Source organism: Pyrus communis, chromosome 11, assembly GCF_041283825.1.
Source record: "Pyrus communis isolate YQ-2024b chromosome 11, ASM4128382v1, whole genome shotgun sequence".
NCBI classification, from domain to species: domain Eukaryota; kingdom Viridiplantae; phylum Streptophyta; class Magnoliopsida; order Rosales; family Rosaceae; genus Pyrus; species Pyrus communis.
The window spans coordinates 11,939,132-11,956,805 of NC_142575.1; the positions used below are offsets into that span (position 1 = coordinate 11,939,132).

Here is a 17,674-nt window from a genome sequence, read left to right on the forward strand (position 1 = left end):
ACCTCCCGCACTATACGCTCACCTTGGATCTAAGTTAGGTGCACAGTCCTATTGTACAGACCACTATAGGTGGTTCCGACTCGTAGGTGACCCACGATTATTCGCACAGTCTTCACGTGATTGTAACACTTGAGCGTACTTATTTACACCTAGTCCTGTCGTACAAACCATTTTAGGTGGTTCCGACTCGTGTGCAGGTATATTTGTTGAGATGTGGATTTGAGCCGTACAGGTCACGTTAGGTGACTCCGGCTAGATGGATGAGCTCTAGATTCAGCCGTACATGTCACGTTAGGTGACTCCGGTTGACATATCATTTGCATTGATTTATATCACCTGGCTTACATATTTTATTGCTGAGATATTCGACATGGCATATTTGTGAATTTTGCTATTTTGAGCATGGTTGTGGTATAGATATGTATTCTATTTTCTGGGAAATTATACAGGTTTTACGGCGACGGGTTACAATCTTTGATAAATGAAATGGTTTTGAAAAACTTTGTTTTTGCCCACTCACACTTTCTGTTTTGTGCCCCTCCAGGTTCTAGTTAGAAGTGCTTTTTGGTGGCTTGCGAGGAATCCACGGCAACTCTGACAGATTATCACCATTGTAGGTTTACCTTTGTTGTTGTATAATTAGTATTTGTCATGCTGGACTGCACTTAGGCTACTTATGCTCTGGTTGTGAATCCACACTTATTTCGTCTTGCACCTTATCTTATCTAGTGCTTTAGTTAGTTGAGTTTTATTTATTCGCATTTCTTATATCAATATTGCTTCCGCACTGTGCACATGGCTACGTCACCTTCGCGTGACGGCCAGCACGCCTTGATTTCGGTCGGGGTGTGTCAATAATAAACCTATATCACAGGTTGATTGTATTTATCTACTATATGAAAGATTTATATTTATAATAAACATGTATAGTTGTATCTTACTTGTAGGTGCTATATTTTTGTATTTTGTAGTTATGTTTCATATCTTGCTTATGGGTAGAATATATATTTAATTGTCTAACTACCTATACCATAGGTTTTTGTTGTTAGTCTAGCTATAACACAGATTAATTGCATTACATATATATATTTTTGTATGCCTTTATCACAAAAGGTAATGAATTTAAACTTTTTATCTAAAAATATAAAATTGAAGAATTGATACAAAAATATGTAATTAAATAACTGTACCTAGTCCGAAAAACAACCTACACTTTTGGACCGTGATCTAAAAGCCCCATACCAGAATAATAGAATATCACTTTGTAAAAGAAATATATTTCCACAACTACCCACTTGGCATGTTGGTTGAAAGTTAAGGCTAAAAGGCCAAACTATATTGGGCCCGTATACGATACCATTTCATCCAGCCCAACCCAATACGACGCAGGACGTGAATTAGAGCTGTGTCCCCATCACTCTCTCTGACTGAAATGGGGGTTTTACAGAGGTTTTAGGGTTTGGAATCGAAATACACAGACGAACAGAGATAAAAAAATGTCAGCTTCGATCGCTGGAAGATCGACAATTCTGCGCGCGTTTTTTCGAGCAGCGACGTCAACAGCAAGAACAAGAATTTCAGCAGCACCATGCCCTTCGATTCCGTCCAATTTCATGGCTCGTCGCTCCCCTTCCTCAAGGTAGTTTCTTTCTTTCATATAGATGCAACACACACACACACACACACACACACACACACACACACACATACATTTCAAATGTATATGAATGTAATAATCTTGTTTATATTTGCATTGGAAGGCTGTTGCGGCGAGAATTGAGCTCTCTTCAACCGCTCCACACTGCCATTGCGTCCGCTTGCCTTATCTCCAAGCTCCCCGCCTTGGCCACCTCCTCCGAAGGTTCCTACCGCTCCTCATTTTCTCTTAATTTGGTGTTGTTGCATCCATGTTTACGTCTTCCTATCGTTTTACCGGCGTGTTGTTTGTTAATTGCTATTCAATGTTCTATAGGTTTGTTATATAGTATAATGTTCATCTGTATAATTTTGCCACTTTTATTGTCCTTTATTTCGTTATAAAAGCTAATGTTAGTTGATAGATTAAGAAGGTAAGCTCTAACCGTGTTAAATTCCTATGAATACAATAATCATAAATTAGCACCGTTTACCATTGATTCGTTAAATTGGCCAAATGGGTAAATGTTTGCTGTAGGGAAATGATTTCCACACACCTCTTTTCTTCTTCTGCACACTGTTGTTTACTTATGTCCTTTGATTATCGTTTCATTTGTTCAATCCAAAGGCCAGAAGTAAACATGGGGCTGCGGGGGGAGAGGAGGCCAAAAGGGATGTGCTGAAATCACTTCCTTAGTAGTATTGTTATATTCACTGAGTTTAATGACTACATCTTTCGCAGAGGTGGGATGTACTTGCACTGTTGTCAGAAATGTCGTTGGTGAATAATGAATATGTTACAACTTACAAGTATTGTTGTTCAAGAGTTTGAAATTTATGTGGTTTATGCTATCAAGCGTCAGTTGTCAAAACCAAATGAAAAAAGAGAGGAAAGAATGAGATAGCAACGATGCCTGATTTATGTGCTGAACTTTTGGACTTCTTCTTTTACAAATTTAATAGGCGTTATTGGAGTTACCTGATGGTTCTATTTTCCCATGGTCAACAGGTAGATTTGTGAATTACATCAGTCCCATCTAGGGGCGTGTGCATGCATAGATCAAGAGTTCTTCTACTTTTCTTGAATTTGCCGATAAGTTCCCTTGGAAAGTCGAAATGCTTGTCTTTTGAGGTTAACTGCTGAACATGCTTGTTTTGAATTAAATAGAAAATCTTTGACATCTCGTGAAATTCTTCTTGTTTGTTACATGGTGAATTCAATTTAACATTCATAAATTAGATGATGTACTTGGATTGCTTTGAAGAAATGTCAAGTTTAATAATTTGTATCAGAGTAACAAATAAAATACGAGACGAGTTGTCTTTGGACGGTTTGCTTTTGGGAAAAGAAATAACCCTGGTTGTGGAATGGTAAGGCCTGAAATCTAGGTCTCAGTTGTTTCTCTTTTAGTAATATTCTTTTTGGGTTACAATGTTGTATATTTGATTTGCGAGAGATATTGGAATGAGGACGTCTCTCTAAAGGAGTCCTGTCACTTGTACCTCTACTTGCTTAATAGGCAAGTATGTTAGTATCTATTGAACCGGCTGCTTGCTGTAGAGTGTACTTAGTAACAACTAGCAAGATGAGAAGAAGGCTAGGTTATCAACTAGTCGTGCAAAGCATATTGTTACTGAGCGATAGTTAATTTACTTTGTTGGAGACGGTGTTTTGGGATAGTTTAAGTTTGTTGAACTTCTATTTTGAGCACAAAACAGAAGGCTTGTTTCGGAGTTAAAAATGTCGTTTTGTATTCTGGGGTAATTAGATTGACTTGATTTTTTTTTTCCTCCTTTTGATCTGAATGATCTTTCTTAGAAGCATATTATCCATTGTTTTCAGTCATTTGTATTCGTTTCCTTGTATAAATCACTCCCTTGGCACCCTTGTTGCTATTTGCTGAGTAACAATCGATCATTCATTGCTTATCCTGTTTCGCTTCGATCCTTAAGGGGGCGTTTGTTGCGCCGGACTATCTCGGATTGGATTAGCTTCAAGGACTAAGCTGGACTGGCTTAGACTAGACTAAACTGGACTTAGTGAAGCGTTTGGTGCAGTATTGGACTAAGAAGCTGGATAATAACAACTTCTAATATTATATTATTTAATATATAAATTATTAATATTTTATTATGATTTTATCTTTTTCTTTATCTTTTCCTACCATTTCCGTCCCACTCTTTTCCTCTTCTCTCATCGTCCCACCCTCTCCCTCTTTTTTTCCTCTTAGACCTCTCAATTCATGTCTCTTTCTCATTCCTGGTCAAACTTCTTATTGATTCAAGTCTCTATTTCTCTGTCCTCCCTCCCTCTCTAGCTATGCGTTGTTCGAACGGAACCTCACGGCTTCAATTTTCCCGACGAGTTGCAGGTTTCCCGATGTGTTTTCCGGCCAACCCTCATTAAATTGGATGAAGTTAGCACCGCCAAAAAATTCATCACCATCCCTGGATCGAGATCTTAGCTTTGAATGCTCGAATCTGTCATGGATTTGAAGAAGCCCAAACAGGCCGAGACTTTCAGGCCATTTTCCGGCCACATTCGACCACATTTTAGCCTCGATTTAGGTAAAATCGTAATCTTGTCACTCCCAACTTCAATTTGGTATATTTTATATGAAAGTTGGTTGTGAAATGGATCTGAAAGAGAGTCGGAAAGTTAATGATTGATCTAGGTGACCGAAGATGACGAGGAGTCTGTCGGGAGTGGTCGTTGAGCATGACGAGGACGAGAAAGAGAGGATAGTCTTAGCTAGTCCCATGGTTATTGGGGGGTCTCGCTAAGACCTCTTAGTGAAGGGTTTTGTCCATACTAGTCCCCTTTAGTCTTATTAATGTTAGTCCCAGCATGGAACAAACACAGTATTGGACTAATAGCTAGTCCAGTCCAGTCCAGTCCAACTTAGTGAGGGCAAACAAACGCCCCCTAAATGATAGTATAGCTCCTGTTCGAACTTTGTTGATTTGTGAATGCGGATGAGTCATTTCCTTAGAGATCAACTTTGATTTCAAATCTAAAGAGTCTAGATCTCAGTTAATTTTTTCCAGTAAATATATGTAAACACGATTTACAGCATTTGCTCATGGCGCATCAATCTGCTGAAATTCTTTGTTCATGAAAACAACCCTCATCTTCCAACGTATCACCTTCTATTCGAAATTCTCCTCCGCACATTTTTTTTCTTCCATGAGTGAACGGGATTTAGTTAAATTTTAACCGTTCACTCATGGAAAAAAGTGTGCGGGAGGGCAACCCTAAACCAAACTGCTCCTACACAATCCTCCCTTGTGATGCAAAGGCAGAGTAGAAGAAGAGTAAACTGGATCGGCCCAATTGCATTACTTTTTCTCAATTGTGCTAAAATTTCAATGGACCCGTATAACCTTGGTTGCCGCTATGATTTCATTTTCCAAATTTGTTCACGTGATAAATTCCTTGGTGAAAAATTCACTATTAAATTTATTCATATTATAACGCGTTTTTTATTTTATTATTATACTTTTTTGCTCGTGTGGTTGTTTTATTGTTACACAAATAATTTTGAGCAATTAGCTAAAATGATCGGAAGCTAAATTTTGGTTGCCAAACAAATCGATTGGACGTCCTCCTCATCTCATCATATCACCCTTAGTTCAACATTTGGATGCTTTCGAATCATTCGAACAACCAATTTCCCAATATTTTTGTACCAATCGAACACATAGATGGGGTTCCTCTAGTGACCATGAGATCAGAACTTAGAACCTCCTTCAATTGTTCAACGTAGAACGAGTACATACCTAGAGACTAAGTGGTAATCAGCAAGATGATTAAATGTGGCAAGCAAACTTATTTTCCAAGTTCTTCACGTTCTCAACATTTATTAAAAGACATACAAATTTAACACCAAACCACTTGTACGTACACTTCAAAACAAAAAAAAAAGGTGGTTTGGTTAGCAACATATTCAAACAAAAGATTCGTTTTTGCGATGATTGTACATCTTGTCTAACATCTGCAACCTTCCTGAAGACAGCATAAGTTGACCAAAAACAGCTTCTTCTCCCAAATAGAAAGGCTTACTACAATTACGATATAACTACGTTTGGTATCATTCGATTCTTGTAAAAGACAAATTTGAATCAAATTATTGCTAGTTCATTATGAGGCTTAATCCACTCCTTGACCCCTTTAGTGTAGATAATATCGTTTGTTAAAAAAATTATTTTCAATTTATATTAAAAATAGCAATACAAATGCGCCGACAAATGGAGCTAAATTACATTGTTAATATTTTCTGAAATATTATATTATTCTGATGATGCAGGAATTGAATGGCAATTTCTAAGTCAGTTTTCACTTGTTAATTTTCATTTAATAACCAAAATGGACTTTTAACAACTTCCAAGAAGCAACAAATACATCAGGTTTTAATGGATGCTTACATGCAATATCTTTGACTTAATTGGGAGATGCATCGCATGATTATTTAAGTCATATATTTTAATACATACACTTACTTTGAAAACCTAAGTTTTCACATGGCTTTATTTAATTAATTAGTAGATGAGATGTCATTTTAAATTTGGTTGATAAATTAATTGGCCATATATTCAACTAGGCCACTGGTTGTGACTTGTGATTTTGAAAAGACTTGGAGAGAAAGAAGATCGACAGGGGACCTCATACTTAGTTATTGTCATGCGTGGGAGAGGTTTACTGTGTAGAAAAACTTCATTGTCACATGAGTATATTTTTGTGTAAGTGTAATATTCTAATCACAAGATAAATAAGATCGAAGATATATCTTTTTAAATGAGCGTTTGGTCTTGACTTACAATATGACGTGATCAAATACTGAATGAGCCACTCACAGAATCACACGAAGATATAATCATGGTTGAGATCAAACAATAGGTGCTTTCCAACGTGTTGTACACATTAATAGAGTGGAGTTATTTCCTCCAAGTGTAGCTTAGTTTCTATGAGATGTTTTGATTTGATCATTTGAGTAGTTGACTTCCAAAGCCTAATGGTAATCAGTTTTAAGACTTGATTATTTGAAAAATTCTTTACCCACCTTCTCATAAATTTAAAATTAATCTTCATCTATGACTATCAAATTCCTCCCCTTGACCTAAAACAACAGGCCAACATCCAAATCCTAATGTATGATTAATATATTTTGTATAATCTACTATAAATTCCAAAGCTTTAAGCTCTTGATAAACCTGAAAACATGATTAATTAGCAATCTTATAAACCATTAGAGAGAAAATTAAAGAAACTAATTTGTTCATCAGCTGACTATCTCTATCTTGTCGGTGTAGAGCTATCTGTCTCTGTCTCGTGTCCATTTCTCACACACATGCCTGCTTACACGCACACAATATTATATTAAGAGATGGAGGGAGAGAGTTTTTGATTATTCAGAAGAAAATTTCAGTGCCCATCATCATAAACGCACGGAACACGACAATGTTGATTGAGATCAGCAGAATTTTTATGCACTTAAACAAAGGGGCAAACCCCAATCATTTTATTTTATTTTACTAATTTTTATTTTATTTTATTTATTTTATTTATTTTCTTTCATTCTTCGAAAGCCGAGTTACCAACCCAGGCCGGCAACTTCCCTATAATATTGAAAACAGTTGGTTCCGACACAAGTGGTCCTCTACTATAATGATGAAGAAGAGTGTTGTCATTGCACCAAGGCGTGAGTAAGAATTTGACAAAAAAAAAGAAAAAAAAAAAAAAAAAAAAAAAAAAAAACAGTTAGCTCCGACACCATTTCATGTTTTCAGTTGAATGGCCTTTTTTTGGTGGTCAAAAGTTGAATAGGCACTTGCATGCAACGTGCAGGACATAATACATGCCTTCCAATTTCCAGTTTTATGTAGATCCTCAAGAAAGAAAGGCCAAAAGTGTTGAGTGAAGGATAATCCATAACCTAGCAGTGTGGACTATATATCTATCTTCCAATATTTCCTCCTCAAAATGGCCTAATTCCTTTGAACAAAACAAGAGGTCCACGTTCAAAACTCTGCAGATTTGGCATATGTCATGAGAAAATATTCCAGTGTGGGATCTTTTCTTTTACACATTATTATCAACGGTAATTTGTGTCAAATGAAAGATTTTCAATGCTTTCTGGTCCAATTTATAGGCTGGTACAGTTAGTTATTGTTAGGTACAAAGCCAAAATAGAAAGATCCTTTTCCTATGAACTGTTTTCATTGTTGCTCACACGTTGGCGGCCGCTGATTTAGGTGTTCATGTTTGAACTAAAAAAAGCGGCATACTCATTCCTAAATAATATTTCTTCTCTAAATTCTTGGATGGGAGAATATAAGATAATATTCGGAATTTTGGAGCCTTTATAGCCCTAGTGTGTTAAGTATTTATCCACGGCGGCCCTCAGAATTTGGGAGACCCTAGGCAATCCTTTGAAGTTGAGTCCCAGAGTTCTTTGATCTGGTCCCTTGTACATTCTTACGTATAAAAAAAATTTTGCTAAACACATGAAAAAGTCTATTTTGTACATCAAATATCGTTAAAAAATATATCAAAAAAAGAAAGATAGATAAACATTACAATAAAATAACTAACTCATTCAATCTTTCTTGTGAAATCACAATGCAACAATCAACTCAATATTCTTAAAATAATAAATTGATAGAGAAACAAACTAAAAATGCCCAAGTCGAAGCGTCGGTACGCCAAATTCCAATCAATTTTCTATTATTACAATATTACTTATTACGTTCAGTAAATGATTGAACAGTTGAATTACAGAGACTGCATCTGACAGCTGGGGAAAATACTTGAGTGAAGAGGATAATAATTTCCGTATATGTGAAAAACTAAAGTTACATGTGGGTGAGGGAAATGAAAAAACAAGTAAAACATTTTATTTTATTTTATTTTATTTTTTTGGTGGAAAATTATATTATTGCCTATGATTTTAGTTTTTGATATTTTTATTGTATTCGAATTGTAAAAAATTTAGGGACCCTAGGCGGGCGCATACTTCGACTACTCTCAAGACCGGCTTTGTAAATGGTAGAGTCACTTCCATTAGAGATTGTTACTTTAAAAGAGGAGTATCAGTACCATTTATTCTGAACAATAACTTTATAATGCATACACGTTCATGCATATATAATAGGCTATCTTGACAGTGTAACAGGACGTCCACGACATAAACATTGTTATAGTAACAATGCTATAACAATGTGATTTTATGTAATTAACTAGAACCTCAGTATTTATTACTATGTAATATTGGGCTGTAAGATTTGACGATTGTAATGTCACATAATATTTTTGAGTGTGTTTCATACGCTGAATATTAAGGTTAAGCTGTAACATTGTTAAACATGAAGGGAGCCAAAAAATGAATAATGATGATTAACAATTCCATGATGTCCACTAGTAACTTTATATTAAATAAATTAACGGTTTATCATGAATATATTGCTTGCTACTTATTATACTATCAATTGGTTCCATACATTTAATTGGATTACTAAACGATATATGATTCAAATGATTTTCTGAATGAATGATCTTCAAATGATTATCAAAACCTGAATTATTTCGATTATAAAACTTGATAAGTGAAGATACGTTATCCGCAAAGAGTGCATATGAGGTGAATGCAAGCATTTTCCTTCTAATTGTTTTTCTAATGTAACTCAATGCCGTAAATTCTAAACCTAAACCGAGTTACAAATCACAATATCATCACAGAAAATAGAAGTAGACGAACTATTTTAGTTAAAATATACCCATATTTAGTTCTTTCCTACTAAAGTCCCAAAAGTCTTCTTGTTAACCCTCTCTAGGGTTTATCCTTCCCAGCGAAATTAAAGGTTAGGCTGCTCAGGGAAATTGCATTGTTATTAAGAAAACTTATGCATCTATGTTCGAGAATTATACAACTACAGAGCGACCTTTTCTGGTCAGAAGTCTCTACCATGATACACTTTCGACCAGTTTCATGCATTGTTTTAAAAATATTTAAAGGTGCTACTAGCACTATAATCTAGTAGTAATAATATTTATTAGTAAGATTTCTATAATCTAGTAGTAATAATATTTATTTGTAATGAAAAATTTTAGGTTCAAACTCTCATGAGAATTTGACACCAATTATTTTTTGAGCATTGTGTAGTATAGTGCAACCCATTTCTAATACTTTATAACTATATGGTATTCTATTTTGTAATTTATGTATCTCAATACAATTATGTATTTTTTTAAGTATAGACAATTATATTTATATGTTATATGAAAATTAAAAATCCGTTCAGATGCTAGGTTCTAGTCCGCTGTCCGGCAAACATCTGGCATCTTTTCGAATCTTGATTGCATGGCATTAGGTATATGACGGCTGCCTTTTGAAAAGGTATGGTACGATCATTCTCGTAATTATTTATTTTCTTTTTCTCTGTAAAGGGTTTTGAAGAAGTCTGCAATTTTAGGTAGTCTGTTGGGAAACCAAGCAAAGTGAAGTTGTTAAATTGGCAATAGGCAGATTATTATAATTAGTTAATGAATGACAGATCAAATAGTCTATGAAATTTGGGGTGTCACACACTTAAAAGATAACCTTTACTATGTATTGACAATGCACAAGTACATCTGCTGCCTAATCAATTTGGTTGGCAGGATTTAATTTCCTTCCATACTTGCAATTAAGAATTCATGATTCAAGAATATTTTCTTGAAGTAAGATAATAAGGAATTAATTTGGAAAGTGTTGTAGCCTATTTTATCTAAAAAGGAGAAGGAGCTGGTGGCAAGGTTAGAGAGAGAGGAGATATATGTTTGTAGAATTGTAGGGGAATTATGTATTGAGGATTTGTTATCCCCCTTACATAGTGCCTTTATTTATAGTAGTAAAAGGAGAGAAGAAATCCTTCATCCCCAAAGAATACAAGTCCATATAGGAAAGAATAACTAGAATAAAATTTAGTTTAGGATTTACACAATCACACTTAAACTAGGAAAGTTCACAACACCTACCCTTGAGTGTGTGAATACTCAAGGTAGATCCAACATCATGCAGAAGTTGAGGAAGTTGACTCGTCGGCACTGATTTTAAGGAACAACGCTTATTCTCAATAAGGTAGGAACTTGCATAAAGTAGTAAGTCTCACTAAAATTCCCCAAGGCTATGGCAAAAACTTGAGTAGGGACAAAATCCATAGTCTAAGGAAAAATGCGTGAGAAATGCAAAGTCAAAAGAAATGTCTACGGGACGTCATTAGGGATATGATCAACCTAAGGTGGCTGCCTAATTAAAACCTAGTTAGGTAGCAAAAACCCGGTGGGAAAAATACTCCTAATTGTAGGGAAAAAGAGTACATTAAGATCAAGCAAGTATTCTTCTGGATACTCCCCCTGAGTTTGACACAATTCCAAGAAGAAATAACAATGTTAACTCAGAAAGTTTACGCATACCAATTCCTTGAACAAGCTTTTGAAACATCGCATTCGGTAGTGATTTGGTGAAGAGGTTGGCCATATTGTCTTGTGAATGGATTTGCATGACTTCAATCTTCTGATGTTATTGTTGTTGATGTGAAAAGAAGAACTTCAGCACAATGTGCTTGGTGCTGTCTCCTTTGATGTAACCCTTCTTGAGCTGTTCGATGCATGCTGCGTTGTTTTCAAAGATCCTCGTAGGGACATCTACGGCGGGGTAGAGATCACAGGAGTTTCAAATATGGCCAACAATTACTCTTAACCAAAAGCATTCCCGAATTGCTTCATGTAAGGCGAGAGTTTCAGCATGGTTAGACGAAGTGGCAACTAAGGTCTATTTAGTTGACCTCCAAGAGATTGCAGTGCCTCCAATGGTAAAGACATAAATCGTTTGAGAACGCGCCTTGTGCAAATCAAATAAGTATCTTGTGTCGGCATAACCAACAAGGCGAAAATCGACTCAAGAAGCAGAGGGTGCGGCATCACTTGAGGATCCATAGGGATAGAACAAGCCCAAATCCATAGTACCCATAAGGTAATGGAAGATGTCTTCCACGCCAGTCCGGTGTATGTGTGTTGGTGCATTACTGTATCTTGCCAAAAGATTAACGGCGAAGGATATTTTGGGTCTAGTGCATTGACCTAAGTACAATAAAGAGCCTATCGCACTTAGATAAGGAACTTCAGGCTCCAAAATCTCTTTATCATCTTCATTCGGACGAAAGGGATATCGTTTTGCATCTAGCGATCAAACGACCATAAGAGTACTCGAAGGCTTTGCTTTATCCTCGTTAAAGTGATGCAACACCTTCTGGGTGTAGTTTGTTTGATGTACTAGGATTCCATCTGAAAGGTGCTTTATCTCGAGACCGAGACAGTATCGAGTCTTACTTAGATCTTTCATCTCAAATTTCGACAAGGTTCATGTCATCGACATATACTGCAACTATCACAAAACCGGAATTTGGCTTCTTAATGAAAACACAAGGGCATAGTTCGTTGTTCACATGTCCCTAACTAGTTAAATACTCACTAAGACGGTTATACCACATTCTTTCGGATTGCTTCAAACCGTAAAGTGAACTCCTCAACCGAATTGAGAACGTGTTCCGAGGTTTGGAAATATTTGATCCAGTCAATGTAAGTCCTTTGGGAACTTTCATATAGATTTTCATATCAAGATCCCCATAGAGATACGCAGTTACTATGTCCATCAGTTGCATACTCAGTTTTTCAGAAACTACCAAACTGATAAGGTAGTGAAAAGTAATCACATCCATAATGGGTGAATAAGTTTCATCATAGTTAATCCCGGGGCGTTGTGAGAAACCTCACGCAACAAGACGAGTATTGTAATGCACAAATTCGTTCTTCTCATTACACTTCCGAATGAAAACCCACTTGTAGCCAAGAAGCTTCACATGTGGAGGAGTAGGAGCTACGGGTCCAAACACTTTACGTTTTGCAACCGAATTGAGTTCGACTTGGATTACTTGTTTCTAGTTTGACCAATCAGTTCTACATCGACATTTATCAATAGAACGAGGTTCAATGTCATCACTCAACATGATCTCAGTAGCTACTGCATATGTTAATGCATCGTCGACTATCATCTCATTTCTACACCACACATTATCTAAGCTAGCATGATAGACCGAAATCTCATGATTCTCAGGAGAAGGATTCGTCTCTTCAAGGACGCTTCTGTAATCTAGAATTTCCTCATGAGTTAGATAAAATGAGTAAGCGACAGTCAGATTCACGGTAGGTTCTTCAGGTGCCTATATTGTGGGTTTCCTCTTTCGGGGATGTGAATCATTTGAACCAAGAGGTCTGCCATGCTTTTGTGTAGGGGCAGATGATTGGCTAGCCACTAATGTACGTGGATCACCAAGATTGGTGTCCCGGGTGTAATACCTTGAAAAATTTAAAATATATGATTATGTGGAAATTTTTATCGGAAAGTGAAATGATAAAAATATTCCTCTTTGACTAAACGTAATTTTATGAGGACGTATTTTGTCCTTATATGCTTCATCATATTTCTTGGCATATTTGGATAGAGTTTGATCTCACAAACGTGTAGGTGCAAACCGTTTGTGAAACGAAATTATAACGAATGAGATATGAATGAGTGAAGTTAGGGGTGAAATGGTCATTTGACCATAATTTGGATTTCTCCAGATAATTGTGAGGTGCCACGTGTGTGGCATTGGCTGGGAAAGAGAGAGCATTGCCCAATCAGAAAACAAGGAAGGAGGGAAATGAGAGAACGAGGAAAAATGAGGGAAATGAGGGAAGGGAGAAGGTAAGAACCGGCCAACCCGGTTTCTCTACTCGACCCGCCATTTTTGGGTGATCTTGGTGTCTATAGAAAGCCCTTGATGAGCCTTACATCTCTATAGTGTTAGATTTCCTAATTTCTTTCCCATTTCTCCAGTTCGAAGCCACAAAACCCACAATTTTTTCGACGACTTTAATCTTTTTCCGGTGGCTCCAGCGAGCTTCAATGTCGATGACCACCACCAAAAGACTCTTCTTAACCCCAGGATCAAGGCCCAAGCCTTTGATGAGGCAACAAAATTCGTTTTGGTGACGAATCGACAACTACACAAATCAAGGGTTTCCGGCGGGTTCGAGTTAATTTGGAGCCTTTTCTAGCCAAATTAGACTTGGCCACAGGTATAAAGTTTGCTCTACTCTTTGAGATCTACATTTCTATAAAATTTGAGTATTTTTGGAAATAGTTGAAATTCTTCGGTGAGTCGGGGCAACCGACCGCCACCCATGGCAGCACATGCTAGAGGACCGTCAATGCTATTTTTAGGCTAAATTAGATGCCTTGATTTCAGTTTTGATATTCCTATGACGTAGGTTGATCGTTTGAACCTAAATTCACTACGATACCTTACTTGATCAATTTGTGAATCGACGATCCGACCGTTGGATCGTCACTAAACTTTGAGATCTTATCGTACATAATATTTGAGGACCTTAGGAACTTACAGATTGGGAATCCGACATACGGATCTTCACGAATTGGATATGCAACTTTGTAAAATAAAACGTTGACCGCCATTTGATTTCGTGATTGGCGGAGATCTGACCGTTGGACTGGAATGAAATTTTAGTATGTTGTTCTAGAAGTGTAAGGTGAACTACGAATGGCTTGGTCCTTTCATTTAGGGTACGTAGCAATCTAACCAGGATGTTAGATGCAGCCATAAATTAAACAAAATGATTATAATTTTTGTTTAGTGTGGTTAGTTAGAATTATAATTAACCATTATTTTATTGTGGCCTATCTATGTGTTTGGCTTCCGAATTAGAAATTTCGGGTCGTTACATCGGGTTTCCATGAGGGAAGTCCGTCATACATTCGGTACATCCATCTTTGCAGGCACATTCGCAGCTGGAATATGTGATCTTGTCACGCGTGCTAGATTGATGAAAGCATTTGGCATGCTCTGAGCTATGCTCTGGAGATTTAGTATGCGTTGTACTTTAGTTTCAAACTGAGCGGTACGGGGATATAAATGAGACAAAGTGGGAGTTTTTCACGATAATTTGCATTGTTCTTCAGGACCATTGACGTTCTTATCTCCCCCAAAGGACGGGAAGATTGTCTCATAGAAGTGACAATCCGTGAAATGAGCGGTAAAAAGATCGCCTGTCAAAGGTTCTAAGTAATGAATAATCTAAGGATAATCATATCCGACATAGATTCCTATCCTTTGCTGAGGACCCATTTTTGTATGTAAGGGCCGTGAAATCTATTGGCACATAGACCGCACGACCAAAAACGCGCAGATGCGATATGTCTGGTTTGTATCCGGTAACCAACTGAAGGGCGATATATGGTTGGGTAGTAACAAGCCTCAGGCGGACCAACATGACTGCGTGCAATATTGCATGGCCCCAAGCAACAATCGGGAGCTTGGTACGTATGACCAACGATTGAACAATCATTTGTAAGCACTTAATAAATGCCTCTACCAGGCCGTTCTGGGTGTGAACATAGGGTACTGGATGTTCAACTTCAACCCCAACCGACATGCAATAGTCATCAAAAGTTTTAGATGTGAATCATCTAGCATTATTCAATCGAATAGAATTGATCGGATAATTAGGGTGATGAGCCTTGAGCTTGATAATCTGAGCCAACAATTTGGAGAATGCAGCGTTCCTTGTGGACAACAAGCACACATGTAACCAACGTGTGGAAGCGTCAACCAAAACCATAAAATATCTAAATGGTCCGCATAGAGGGTGAATCGGTCCACAAATATCCCCCTGAATCTGTTGTAGAAAAATGGGAGGATTCGAACGAATCTTGTCATGAGAAGGCTTAGTAATAAGCTTTCCCATAGAACATGTTTGACATGCGATTCCTTAAATTGAACCTAAACTTCGGGTTAGTGGATGCCCGTGTGATGAATTGGGGATACGGCGCATCGCTATTTGTCCAGGATGTCCTAAACGATCATGCCAAAGTGTAATTTCATATGCGGTCCCAAAGGTAGGGTCTGCCATATAATGGGATTCTATGGGGCGTATGGTTGTAGTATACAGACCACTCGGGATACGCTCCATTTTCTCTAGAATATGCTTCTGGCCATATTTGTAGGAAGTTATGCACAGAAATTCAACTCCGGTTTCTACATGGGTTTTAGCGTAGTAATTGTTGTCTTTAATGCCCTTAAAACTCAACAACGCTCTTCCAAAACGTGGAGACTAGAATGCCTCATCAATGGTCAAAATTGTACCATTGGACAACATTCTATGTGCCTTACCGTATCCTTCGATCAGGTTGGATAGGCTTGAGAGGGTTGTTAGAGGTGCATTATTAGGTAAAAACTTCGTAACCTAGATGCTCACGCAAAACGGTATGTGTGGTTGCATTATCTGCCAGACAACTAACTTTCCCACTAATCATACCTAGAATGAAAAATTAACTGGAATCGGTCACATGCATAAAAGTTCTAAAAACAAATATCCATTCAAAATAATTTTAAGTATTCAAGGACAAAAATTAGTTAAAAACTTAATATCCGAAAAATAAATCACCAACAAATAATCCATATATAAAGGATAATTGTTCAAAATTTAACCAAAAAATAAGGGGGGTTCGGCCACTACTGTGGAATTTGGCCCTATGGTTTTACTTCAACTAAAAAATAAGTCTATGTCTAAGATTCTAATCTTCCATAGGTGTGATAGCCTCATGAATGTCAGAAACCTCCATTTTTGTACTCTCCGGATCATCCACTTGCACAAAGTTTGATTCAAACTTTTTACGACGAGAATGATATTCAGCTACAACCTTCTGGGGAACTCGGAAAATATAGGACTAATGGTCTTTTGAACCACAGCGATAACATATATCCACATCCATGGTTTTAGGTGATTTGCCCTTATTCTTGAAGTTTAGGGGCCTTGGGAGTGAGGTTTGGGTGCTTCTGGGCTTTGTTTCCTCATTTGGATGGGCCTTAACTTTATTGACCTTGGTGGGATGGCTTCTGGCCTCCCCTACGACGCCTCATTTGGCATTTTGGGCGTTGGTTTGTGCTATAGTGTGCTTCAGGCACAACAGTCGTCCCAGTAGGTTAAGCTTGATGATTATTCATCAACATTTGGTTCTGCTTTTCAGCGAAAAGTAAAACAGAGATCAAATCCGAGAACTTAGTGAACTTCTAAGCTCTATATTGTTGCTGTAGGATAATATTAGTAGCAGAGAAGGTCGAACAGGTCTTCTCTATGAGATCCTTTTCGGTCAAAGTTTCATTACAAAACTTGAGAAGTGATCGGATTCGAAAAACTTCAGAATTATATTCATTCACATACTTAAAGTCTTGGAAGCACAAATGCTGCCAGTCATGTCTTGCTTCAGGCAAGAAGATATCCTTTTGGTGATCAAAACGATCAGCCAAAGCGACCCATAGTGCTCGTGGATCCTCCTCAGCAAGATAGTCAGTTTGCAAGGTGTCGTGGATATATCTTCGGATAAAGATCATAGCAGTGGCTTTCTCAGCTTTGCCAATAGGGTTGTTTGTCTCATCTTCAATGGCGGGATGCAAATTCTTTGCAGTGAGGTGGAGCTTCACATCTTGGACCCATTTGAGGTAGTTCCTTCTAGAGACCTCCAAAGTGGTGAAGTAGAGTTTGTTCAAATTCAACATGTTCCTATCACAAAATAAAGGACAAGATGTGGTTAGTGCAATGGAGGAAAAAAAAAAAATCAACCCATTCATGTAGGAGTAGAACATTCATGTTCTAACAGACATGTATTGGTTAAATATTCGCATGAAAAAGTCTTCAGGTTCTTATGGGTGATGTTTTTAAGTGAACAACTTTAGGTTTTCCAACAAGGCATGTTTATAGAAACTTCAGGTTTTGAAATAATTATGAACTTCAGGTTCATATGTTCTTGTAGATAAACACAAATATATACATAGAAATATGCAACAAGAAAAATATGCAAATTGAACTTGAGGTCTAAAATTATAATTGAATTAATTATTTGGACTTTGGGCCAAATTTAAAAGTGCGGGCGAAAAAAAATAT

General features: G+C 37.2%; 2 protein-coding genes across 2 annotated transcripts; one reads left to right on the plus strand and one right to left on the minus strand.

The window, feature by feature from the left end:
* Window positions 1-1,397: 1,397 nt before the first annotated feature.
* LOC137743738 (uncharacterized) lies at window positions 1,398-2,918 on the plus strand. The gene is made up of 3 exons (XM_068483684.2): window positions 1,398-1,639; window positions 1,761-1,861; window positions 2,645-2,918. Exons 1-3 carry the CDS (start codon window positions 1,497-1,499, stop codon window positions 2,674-2,676), a joined length of 276 nt encoding a protein of 91 aa, XP_068339785.1. The 5' UTR covers window positions 1,398-1,496; the 3' UTR covers window positions 2,677-2,918.
* A 13,885-nt stretch (window positions 2,919-16,803) lies between these two features.
* Window positions 16,804-17,289, minus strand: LOC148692902 (uncharacterized). Its single transcript, XM_088680259.1, has one exon. The coding sequence runs from the start codon at window positions 17,287-17,289 to the stop codon at window positions 16,804-16,806; it is 486 nt and encodes a 161-aa protein (XP_088536385.1).
* Window positions 17,290-17,674: the final 385 nt, after the last annotated feature.